This window comes from Acanthopagrus latus, chromosome 18 (genome assembly GCF_904848185.1).
Source record: "Acanthopagrus latus isolate v.2019 chromosome 18, fAcaLat1.1, whole genome shotgun sequence".
Taxonomy (NCBI): Eukaryota; Metazoa; Chordata; class Actinopteri; order Spariformes; family Sparidae; genus Acanthopagrus; species Acanthopagrus latus.
Window position 1 is genome coordinate 18,031,393 of NC_051056.1, and position 12,105 is coordinate 18,043,497.

The 12,105-nt window shown below is 43.5% G+C and overlaps 1 protein-coding gene across 6 annotated transcripts in view; it reads right to left on the reverse strand.

Moving 5' to 3' along the window:
* atrx (ATRX chromatin remodeler) overlaps nt 1-12,105 on the reverse strand; it is a 29,662-nt gene that overhangs the window by 4,670 nt on the left and 12,887 nt on the right. For all 6 annotated transcript variants that reach the window (XM_037076706.1, XM_037076705.1, XM_037076700.1 and 3 more), the window contains exons 24-30: nt 11,895-12,034; nt 11,108-11,261; nt 10,903-11,006; nt 10,006-10,114; nt 9,710-9,887; nt 9,326-9,517; nt 1,247-1,396 (exon numbers count right to left, since the gene is read on the reverse strand). In XM_037076706.1, coding sequence (XP_036932601.1) covers nt 1,247-1,396; nt 9,326-9,517; nt 9,710-9,887; nt 10,006-10,114; nt 10,903-11,006; nt 11,108-11,261; nt 11,895-12,034 — 1,027 coding nt within the window. The remainder of the gene's footprint in view (nt 1-1,246; nt 1,397-9,325; nt 9,518-9,709; nt 9,888-10,005; nt 10,115-10,902; nt 11,007-11,107; nt 11,262-11,894; nt 12,035-12,105) is intronic.

Below are 12,105 nucleotides of genomic sequence, written 5' to 3' on the forward strand. Positions count from 1 at the left end.
GTCTTTGGACCTGGTCATAGACAGGTGTGCACGCCTAAACAGTACAAAACCTCAAAACAACTGCAAAACCACAACACACTCTTCACTTTTTGGGTCTGCTGTTAACAAGCAGCCACTCCTTGGACTTCGACTGCCTCCTCAGATGTTCTGCAGACTTCATACATCTTCAGACAGACAGTCACTGAATCTAGACTAGACTTTCCAAAAGTCAGCGTCTGAAATCTAAATTTATGACATGAGCCTCTCTGAGCTCCGCACCGAGCCGAAGTAATCCCAGTGAGACCGAGGGCTCCTGGGTTCAGTTTGGTTTTGGGCGCCTGATCATGTTCTCTAAGTTTTTCCCATTTCCTGAGTTGCAAATCTGATATTCATACACATAGCTTTTCCTGGCCACCACCGGCCAACCCTTAAGTTGTGAAGACATTAGCAGAGGCCGGGTTACCTTCCAGTTGTTTCCCTTACAAAGCTCTGAGTACACAACATGATACTGAACAGCCTTCCGTGGCTGAAAGTGCCTACTTGTGCATCTTTAGTGTATGACAGATTGCAGAAATGAAATCCTCACATTCAACTTCAGCACCACTGTTTTTCCTGCAACTGGGAACCCTCTGTTCTCTCGAAAAGCAGGGGAGCTCTGAGGGAAAAGCCGCTTAAAAGCACACAGAGGGCAGAGGAGGGAGAGTGTGTTGGAAAAATAATCATTAGAGTGAATTAGAATCTAGGATTACACAGGGGGGAGAGAAGACCTGCTCCTGCTCTCTTAGGACATCAACCCCTCCAAATACACTTCTCCAAATAAACCACACTAATTGCCCATTGATTTGTCCCACAAGAAAGAGTGGGAAGAGGAGGGCACAACGGAGAGAGAGAGAAGCGCAAGACAGGCAGAGGAGGAGTTCCTAACGCTCTGTCACAGTAAGTAGCACTGACACTGCTTGGACAACCTCTCAGTGATTTGTACAGCGGGTCACTCGCCTGATAGTGGGCCAAAATGACAATCACATCACTGAGGAGGGGAGAGGGGGCTGTCATCTGCTTAGTCCGATTGATGAAAGGATTGTACAGATCCAACACAATCTCACACACCCTCACAAAAAGGGGGGCCTCTCTTAACGCACCTTCCACTTTGATGTCAATGATTTGGTGAATGATGGATGCGAGGGCTGAGTATCTTTCTGAGTGCATCTTTGTTTTTGGAACCGGTGGATATGCATGTGTTGTGTGCACTTTTCTTCTCCTTGCTTACCTTTTTCTCTGCTTCATACTCGGCCCAGGCAGCCTTGCGATCCTCCTCGCTCAGGGCCTCCTCCTCCTTGTGGTCCAGCAAAGAGTCGTGTTCATGGTAACATGCAATCTGGTCCTTATTGTTCTGCAGCATCTCAGCCAGGAAGGGATCCTACAGCATGGAAGATGACAAAAAGATAGAGTGTCACAGTGGTATAGAAGCAAATATTGGAAGGGGAGGCGGCTCTGTAAGAGGTGAAGAAGGCCACCTGAGTAATGGAGGTTACTGTAAATTCAGACTGACAGCACATATTAGGGCTCCAACTAACGTAAATCATAGATTAATATAGTAATTATTAGAAAATAATCGTCTGATTAATCATTTGGCATAGACAATGTCAAAAATTGTCATGCCCTTGTACTTGCTTCTTATTTACATATGGCTAATCCATGAATACCAAGACGTGTATTTACTAAACAACTGAAAGTATGAATTCTGTGGTATAAACAAAACAGAAAACCTTTTTTAATGTTCATATTAGCACTTGTTGTTGCTGTAGTAAGACTGTCTTTCTTCATAAAATGTTCTGTGAGCTGAGAACATCACTGACCAATGCAACATGTAACACTAACATTGAGTTTAATGGTTTGTCTGTCTCCACAAAACAACCTCAGCATGTGTGCACCTGCATTGTTGCTGCAGCAAACGATAAAAACAAGTCAACGGACCTAAGATCTAAGTTCTTCTAACACTCAGACAAGAAAGAAAAACTTGGATGTGGAAAAAAGGATTAAAAGGACATGTAAAAAAATCTAACAAACATAAATAAATGATAAAAGGTTTTTTTAGTTGTTTTTTTAGGACTCTGGTTTCCATGACTACACTGTTATTGAAAACAATACCTGAGTAAAATTAGTAAAGCTGGGCCAGGCTCTGCTCACACAAACATGGTTTAAATTACTCTCTCTGCAGCACGTTTGCTTTTCTTTGTCTCGACTTCGCTTTACATTAAACTGGAAATGTGCGATCTGGAAACAACGTCATGCAGAAGTTGCATCATTAGTCTCCACACGGGCCAATTCACAGGGGGGCTCTGCTCGTCTCCCCTGCCTCACTTTGAACACCGGCAATGAGTGTGAGGTTGCAAACAATATTAATCATAGATGTCACTGGTATTAAGGCGGACAGAAACAGACAAAAACAGAAAGACCAAACTATGAAATTAAGCAGTGATTGCAGATCTGTATTGAATAAACAGAAAATAAACACCAGACCAGATGGAGTGAAACTGGATCCCTGAGACGGGTGGGGGGGGTGGAGAAGTGCGCTGCAAGAAAACTACACAAGAACCTATTTTTAGGCCTCACAACTGCAGACAGTGACAGATAAGGTGGCTGAAAACAGGTAGGAGCAGACAGAGCCACCAGGTTTCACACCCATCAACCTCCAACACTTGGGCCCTGGACCTGATTGTACTCCTCTATGAGACATGTTTATGTTTCCCAGCCATCACACTTAATCAGGACAAAACCAGGCCACCCCTGAGCAACCAGACATTTTGAAGCAGCGGCACAGCCAGCAATTCGACCGCTGCTTTGCTCTCTAATTAGGACATAAAAGCACAGAAGAGCTTGTTGGCCTGACTCAGATAAAAGGCATCCACTGTAGTTTGTTCTGCCAAAATAGGTGAGCACACGGTCAAATAAAGGCCATAGATGATGCCAGCACAGGCACTTACATTGGCAGTGGTATAGACGCAACATGTTTATGACTACAAGGTATGGCAACGCCCAAATCTGACCCGGTGGTGACAATGAGGATTGCCCAGTGTCCACTCTTGGTTAAGTGCATCTTAACACAGTTAGTTTGCACTCCCCACTTCAAAATTAGACCATACCTTTCTATGCATGTCAGATTTTGAGCCACCACCACACCCGCAATGTGGCCTGCGACAGACTCTGTCAGCCATGTTTTCAGCCTATTGCACATGCCCACATTGTGATATCCATGCTGAAACAAATTGTGCAACCCTAGCATGCACATCTACGACACAAAAACAAACAAAACCAGACTTCTGCATTAATGAATCAGAAGTTACCATTGTTTGAAAATGTCAAACTAATTCCTGCAAGACTTTTGCACAACCTGCAGTGGAATCCTAGTCAAACAGACTGAGCTGGATTATTTTTAAGTCAGTTACAGCTACAGCCAACAAACACAAGACCACAACAAGAGCTGGCAGCTTCTGACCTGTTTGCTGGCATAAACAGAAATTGTCATACAGTGAAGAAGGTCGCGACCTGCATCTGATAAATCCCTGCTTAACAACCAGACATGGGGATTTGTTTTCACTTCCCTGCTAATGCTGCAGTTTATCTCATTTAACTATTTAAGTTTAAGACATGCATGGAGAAAACAATAAATCTGTTGAGCATGTAGAAAGTGTGTGTAATTTTTATTTAAATGCATGTAAGAGGGGCACTTCTGATTGTCAACTGGGTCAGTGGAGCTGCAGGTCAGATGACGGTACTAACACCACCAATGGAACCCAGTGCATTCTGGGTTACCCAAGTAATCCTCACCAGTAACGGCTCTGGGGTGGTCCGGTCCAACTCCAATCCTGTTGAGCTCAGTGTGTGCGTCTGTGTGCTGCGTGTGTGTCCTGAGCCAGCACTAATCACTGTAGGTAAATGGACCTAGGCTATTGTCATCCTTATGAAGTGTATGGTAAGGCCTATTGCTTTACTGCAGAGGGAAGAAAGAAAGCCAGAGACGCTGGGTGGGCAGATGCTCTGAGAGAAAGAGGTAAATTACCCCACTCAACTTTTTTTTTTCTCCTCCAAGAGAAAAATGTGTGGGGCAGGGCGAGTATTACTAGAGGGTGACATTTAGGGAGGAATTTGGGCATTTGGCATCATAGCATGTGCGTTTGTTCAGATGTAATAATGGAGGCGGCTGTCCTTGTCAGAGGATAAGCTCAAGACTATAGACCAGGGCTGCATAAAGTAGGTAGAGTACAATTAATTCCTATGCAAGCTGCTCAGTGACACATCAAGCTTTACCTCCTGGGTACAAAATTATCTGAATCTTTTGCTTGGTGGGCCCTTTAATGCAGGCACTCTAGAGACTACAGACCAAGCCGACTCAGCCACAATGTATGACTGTATGCAATAAAGTGAAGATTATTCTTCTTTTGCATCCCAATATTTAATCAATTAGCTGCTTTCTTTTGGCCCACAGCCCACCATTAGTGTCCAGTTTTGGGAACAAGATTGGACCACCCGGCTTTAGACCACGGAATCACAGCAGATTCAGTCTCAATGAGGGCCTGATAATCTGCTGTCTTGATTCTAAACAGCACTTTTGTGCCTTTTATTCAACAAAGCGTCTGCAAATGTGCTGCTAATGTAAAACAAGCTCTAAGCTGGAAGTCTTGGCTTCAGCTGACTGCTAAACAAAGCGAAGGGTCAGCAGAGAGAAAAAAGGCTTGAGTAAGAATTGGTACACTAATCACTCAAGACATCCAACATGCCTGACATTTACCACTATATGAAACCCTTTCCATTCTTTCCATTGAGAGAACAATTTATGCCCACTTTAAGCCAAATTCTTGTACATGTATGTATTATGAAAATGGCCAACCTGCTGCCAGCAGTCCATAAATGATGTAAAGCAGTTTTCAAACTCGGCAGCTCTCACATCAGAAAGATGAAAAACTGGGAGTCGACGTAAGTGGGCCTCATGTAGACTTTACAACTTGGCACAGGCACCAACACGTACTTTACCAATAGACTTTAGGTGGCGCTTAACTGTAAAAGGTCTGATGCAATTAAACACCCTCTTGCATTAATAGCTCAGAGTTCTTTTTTTTGGCTGCGTTATCAGATACTTTCTCGAGCTGAGAACATTCTCAACCATGTTAACCCAATTTCCTGCACCTAAACGGCCACTTATTTTGTCGAGAATGCTTTAACCATGCTTCCACAGTCAATGTTTGATTTTATTTCTGTCATTGCCACTATAATTAACCTTTACTTAACAGAGAATAGCCACACAGGAGGAATTCAATGTGCAGAGGCAGGAAAAACGGGAAGGTAAAACAGACCCACATACGTGTGAAAGTCACAGAGATCCTCAGAAATGTAGCTGATTTCTCAAGTAGTCCAGGAGTTTCTGAATGTATTCAAAGGTGCTGTGTCTGCCAAAAACTTCTTTTGACGCACAGGTGCATTAACTACAGCAACAGAGGGGGCCAAGGCAGAATCCCGACAGCAGGAATGCGAGTGGCTCAGATATTTGTAATACCTAAACATAGCCAGTCAAAACTCTCTTCTCTCCTCCAGCTGCACGCAAGTGATACACATAACCCTACTGGGCTGCTCTAAACAGTTTCTCTGCAGAAACGCACTTAACCACAGGCACTGTGCCTGACATCAGGAGGCCGTCCCTGCCCCCAGGACCACGTTGTCTTTACACCCTCCGGTGCTTGCTCAAGTCAAAGGGTTTATCTAGCTGTCAGTCAATTAACAAAGAAACAAAATTACACGTGTCACGAAGGGCTAAACAAAGACAATAAACCTAACTCATTCCTATAAAAACAAGCCTCAGCCCACAGCATTAAGGGCACGGGGGGTATTTCTACGAAAGCTTGCTACAAGGGCCAGACAGCTGGAGCTGGACAGGCAGGTCAAGAGGGATTCACCAAGCAGGAAACAAGTCAAAAAATGGTTTTGGAATAAATCTGAAGTGAGAAGCAAGTTGTGCACTAGTTGTGGTAGTTGATCACAGAGTGGGGAAAGTGGAAAAGTGTTGTTTAGTATAAATTCAATACAAGGGGCTGATCCCCACAGTCTACAAACTGGACTGGCCTATAGTTGCCAGCTTGCTCAGTTTTACTAAGGACCTGATTACCCTCAAGAAAAGATGTGGTTTGTAAGATATGTTCTTTAGCGATGTTTGATATCAAAAGTGTTAAATAGCTTATCCCAATGGCCCAAAAGCTGAATCAAAAACAAACATGTTCCCTTCGGCCTGGACTGTATAATTTGTAGGCCAGGGCATCTCTGTAGCACCACAATGCTTCACTTATAATAGTTTGTTGTAGCACATTTTGCCTTGCCCACCCCCCATTAGCCCAATCTGATGTCAGGGAGGCGTTAGGGGGTCTCAAAGGTGTTGATCATTACATTCACAGTTCTGAGGTAGTATACTGGCGCCTTAATACCTTCAACTACATTAAAGCCATGTTTGAAAATCAGCCACAGTCAGTGCTCTGTGCGTTTCTCAGCTTTTGTTATCTAGTGGTGTGTTTGACCTTTTCCTGCACACAGTATAATACCACAGCCTAGCCATTCAGTAAAGAACTTCTTTAAATCAACCATCTTCTCGCATGTTGTTGAAGTTCAACAACCATGCAGAGATTCATCACACAATGCATCATTATTTCCACAGACAGTAGTCTCAAGAGAACACAAATTCAGCAAATGAGGCCATGGCTCTCGCTTTTTCTCACCTGCGCAACTCAGTCTTTTGCTGTTACTATCATTAGTGTTTCTCCACCTGCACTGCAACAAGCTCAGGCATGTTTCCTGAAAGCTGGCAAAAAGCATTCTGGGAAGTATGAGAAACTACTTACCCAAGTCGATGTAGACAGGGGCAAGATGAGGGTGACTACAACCAAAAACTCATTACAAAACTTTCATCACAAAATATCTAATGTAAGCCACAGAACACAGCTGACTGATGATATATAATGCTTACAGAGTATTCAAGGGGGAATTTGTCCTAGAGGTCAAAGTGACTTCCTACCCCTAATGAGACAAACATGGTGTGGCTTATTGCTCCAGTCTGCTGTGGCTGAAGCGCAGCCTCCCCACAGCCTTTCAGTGTACCTGACAGAGCCTAATGACCACTGCAGCCATCACCTGCTGAGAGCACATACAGTGAGGTACGCCCACAGCCTGCTAACTTGACCGACAGAGTACAATGCTGCAAACGTTGCAGAGAATACTGCAGACTTGTATAGAAAAAAAATCTACCACGTGTAAGTCCTTTTGTACATGTGTTCGCATGTTTGACTGAAGAGACAATGTGATGAACAGGAAATAGGTGAGGGTGTCTCAGGATGGGTGGGTGGGGAGTCAAAAACTCATGTCTGGGCTGTAAGGACCTTCTTTGTCATTAGGGGGAAGTGCGCCTGCTTCCTTTGTCTCCAATTAGTTTCCCTGAAGAGTGGAGAGACATCTTTAAGAGAGGGTTTTTAAATAATGACCCTTCATCATGCAGGGTAGGCCAGAGGGAGAAGAAGAAAAACAACTTTACTGAGCTCGCTTTGAACATTCGGAGGCAGAGTGGCGAGTCAGAGCAACAGATGGTCGATGGCGGGTAAAAGGCAGGGTGGGGTAGTAGCAAAACGGGAAAGCGAGTGAGGACATCAGTCAGGACAAAGGGGAGGAAAGTGCAAATAAAAGTAGGATAGGAAGTGAGGGTGGTGCAGAAATAACCCATGCACGATTTACGCAGGTAGAGGACCGAAAGAGGGACTGATGAGGAGGAGGGGGAGGTATGTGGGAGTGATAGCAGAGAAAAGATGAAGGTACAGGTACAGGTTTTTTTTTGTGATGATATAAATCTGGTACATATGCAAAGTTTCGCTTTCAGCTGAAATAACCAGTACCTCTGTGGCCTGTCTGACCCACATTTTAAACCCTATACCCTCTGGCTGAAAATACAGCACTTCCCAGCATTAAGAGTTGAGGAGAATAAGTACAAAACTCCCTGTGCCGTGGCTCGAATCACTCTCTCCTTCTGTGCAGAGCGATGTTGGCTCAAACTGATGGAGGGCGTCTGACTCATCTTCACATCATTCCAGACGGCAAATTCCTTCCATAATACTGCAAGTCCTGCTGCCACATCACAGTTAACCCCCTGGCCAAAACAGGTCGGCTTGTTAAAGAGCTTGTCAGCCTCTCCGTCTTTAATACTGTGTCACATAAATGTCACTGGGCTCGTTAAAGATCATACACATCTAACAGGCTGCGGCTCAATGAACACATCTTTCCTCTTCAAATCTCCAACTGTGCTCTGCTGCAATGTAAGTCCACTAGTCCCAGCTTAGAGGAATATGGAAGGTGAGAGCAATGATATCAGCTGCCGGCGGAGTGGATCCATGCAGTGCTACCTGTTAATACCCATGAAGGGAACAGCGAGAAAGATCTTTCGACAGTGTAAATGGAAAACAGATTTTCCATTAAGGTGCACTGAGAAGTCTCCCGACTGTCCAGTCAAAGAGCAAGCGGGTTGGATATACAGTGTTTCTTTTATCCATTCTGTTTACAGATATCTGCAGAGTAACCCAGGTCAAACCAAAACAAAGAGTTAAAACCACTTAAGATGATCTGAATAAACCCAGAGCCTGCAAAAAGGGAAGGAGTGGGAAATGATGGGAGTAAATCAAAGATCAGCAGAGAGGGAACGAATAAAAAAAAGAGGAGTGCAGGTTTATAGCTGGGCAGCAGCAGTGTTGCAATGAGAAGACTATTTAGTAAATAGCAGTAAACAGACAAATCTGTGCAGCTGTGCGGGGTTGGATGGCCCATGTAAGGGCCGTGTGTTCTTATTAAACCCCAGGGGGCCCAAATAGTGACAGAGCACCTGCATTAAGGGGAGAAGAGGCAAGCGCATGATTATGAAAGGAAATGAGAAGAAACAGAAAGATCCCAGAAAGGCCAGGCAGGATACAAGCTGGAACCAAGTCTCAATAACAGTTTATCACTGAAGTGCTAAACTTCAAAAGGAAGAACATACTACTTGGGCAAGTTTGGAAAAACAAGCTTGGCATTTAAAATGGCATTCTGTGCCATGTTTGTTGAAGGAATGAAAGACTATTGCACTACTGTTAATTGGTTTCAGGCTGCTTTTGCTCATTTCCTTTGAGGATCAGTCAAAAGAAAACCATGAAATCTCTGTCAGTGGTTTGTCAAATCGCAATAACACGTATGATTTATTCTGATCTGAATTTACAAAAATATTCTTGGACAATCATAGAAGCATATTAGAACAATCCAAGTACATGCATGGCATACATGTATGCATGGTTACCTTAGGGAGCAAGGGCGTGGCTTTCTTGCTCTTCTTCTCTGAGGGATCATCCAGCAGGTCCGGCTCAAAGGTGTAGAGTTCGGCCAGCTCATTCGTCGTAAAGTGACGCTCTATCTGCTGCTGGTCCACCACCCGGAATGACAGAGACTGTTTGGTTACCTGCCGGTCGTAAATCTTCTCCTCCATTGTACCCTGAAGGAAGAAAATGAAATAACCTTAATAATTTAAACTCATGAACTGTCACTAAACACAGCAGATTATCATTCAGCCATCAAAACCTTTTCATACTAAAGTTTATAAGGATCAAGATCAAGCAGCAGAAAAAGTTGTCAGCCATGACATTTGATCGCCTTTGGTTGATGATTGGTGGTTTTATTATCTCACCTGGGCCAAGAACCTGTACACATAGACCGTCTTTAGCTGGCCGAAGCGGTAGACCCTGAAGATACTCTGCACGTCGTAGGAAGGGTTCCAGGAGGCATCAAAGATGATGACTCTGTTGGAGGCCACCAGGTTGATTCCAAGTGAGCCAGCTCGTGTTGAAATGAGGAACAAACGACCTCTGGGAAAGTCAAGAGAGCAGGAGAGGGTGTTGAGTTAGTATATTAAAATGCACTGAGAAACTATTACGATTTCAGGCATCATTGAAAAATGTGATCTTTGAAATAAAAACACACTACCTTGTGTTACTGGTGTCGTTAAACTCTTCAGCCCACTTTTTCCTGGTGGTGGCACTGGTGGAGCCGTCCAGGCGATAGTAGTCGATGTTCCTGTACCATACTCCATCACCTTCACATACATGTTACAGTTAAGAAATCTGCTATGACTATGACTATTCAACAAAATAAAAACAAGTGTCCCCATCACAGAGGTCTTTTTCCTTGTCAGAAGGATTTAGTTTGGGTATTAGCAGACATCAGATAGACGGTTGTGTTGGTTGGAGGCCAGCCGTGTTTAGCCTTCAAGATGGCAACCCCCACCACCGTAACCAACCTTCATAACCAGCATTTCAGCATGTTTCCAATTACGGCACTGTGATCTTTTCATTACAAATTACAAACCCTTGAGCAAACATTTTTTTGTGGAATAAAAAGTCAAGGTCTAATCATTTTCAAAATGAAAGTAAAAACAGCTGCTGAAGTTTAATTAGGAACATGACCTTACACCAGCGGCGGTATGCATGTGTGTGTCTGTGTGTGTTTAAGGATAATAAGCACACCAGCGTGTACAAGAATACATGTTGCATGTGGGCTGTCTTACAAGTGTGAAACCTGCATCTCCATATGAAAATACTTCAGCCTTCTCCAACACGAATGTTAGCTTTTTGTTTTCTTTTTTTATATAGCTCACACACAGTTTAATCAGTTCAAAGACCACAGTGTAAAACCTCAAAAATCAACACCGGGACAGAAAACTGGGCTCCTCGAGCTTCATAAGTCAGAAGCTGGCTTACAATGTTCAAGAGTGTTCTGAGATTTTTGCACATCATGAAAGTAAGTTTTCAAAATGTAAAATTAATAAGGGAGGCAACTATAGGATAATTTAAGAATAAATGTGAGACTGCACTAAAAACATACCTTTGTACGGAGAGATTTTTTCCTCATCATCTTTAGCTCTTGTAGATAGTTCCAGGAAATCCTCAATCAAGTCCAGAGAGATGAGAGACTGACTGAACACCAACCTGAAGACAGAAGTTTCAGCTAAATGTCACTCTGCGATTGATCTGTACAAACTGCATACCAGAAAAGATTTTATTTGCACGTCAAGAACAGACACACTTACACTTTATCTCCTACTTCTTCGGCCATGCGCAGGATCTCAAAGAGGAGCACCATCTTTCCAGAGTGCTCGAGGATTTCAGCGTCAGCCTCCGTCACAAACTCCTTGTGCCAGTCAGGAGTGGGACTTCCTGGTGTAGAGCTAGGGGCCGGAGGTGCTGGATGCAGAAAGTAACAGATTAGTCAAAGACAAAGTGAGACAAAGTTTCAACGTTACTTTACAACTGTGTGCAGATATTGGTAGTCAAAGCTGAGTGTCATTTCCTTTGTATTTTGTGTTTCATGTGCTTGCTGTCGTGATTTTTATTTAATTTTGGGCTTATTCAAGCATCTAAATTTAATTGTTTTTAGTTTTAAAGCCAGCTTTGACGACATTATATATGTTCTTCGAGGACACAGTGACCTTTAAAACCAGCTAATATGTTTGAGGTTAGGGCATGCTAACCAGCCAGCAACAGCCAGTTCTGGTCCGAATGTCCAAACATCACCATTCCCCTGGTGCTTTGAGCTTAAGTCTGGACCTCTAGATGCACAGCTAATCAAGCGAAGTAGCGAGGCACAACACAGTTAGCAGAAGTTAGCAGTTACACTGGTGATATGCTCAAGCTCGGAACATTAGAGGAAAAAATACTTTTCCATCCATGTTCTTTAAAGAAGCACTGAGACATACTTCAGTTGGTGATGTGTTGCTTTTGTTTGACATAGAGACTGAAGTAAAAAAAGTAAGTAAAAATAAAACTAATTTTGTATGCAAAAAGCAGTCCTGGAGAAAGATCGCTGAGTGAACTTACGTTCCTCTACAGGCGGTTCTCTCTTTCGACCCTCTCCGTTTCTACCCCGAGAGCTGGTGTTCCACTCCTTGATGACCTCCACGTCATCACTGTCCGAGTCATCAGATCCCTTCTTTTTCCCCTTCCCTTGCTTCTTTTTCCTATTAGGAAGAAGGGATGGTGAAGAAAACAGGGTCAGCAAAAGTAGCAAATGCAAGAGAAGTGCAGTTAA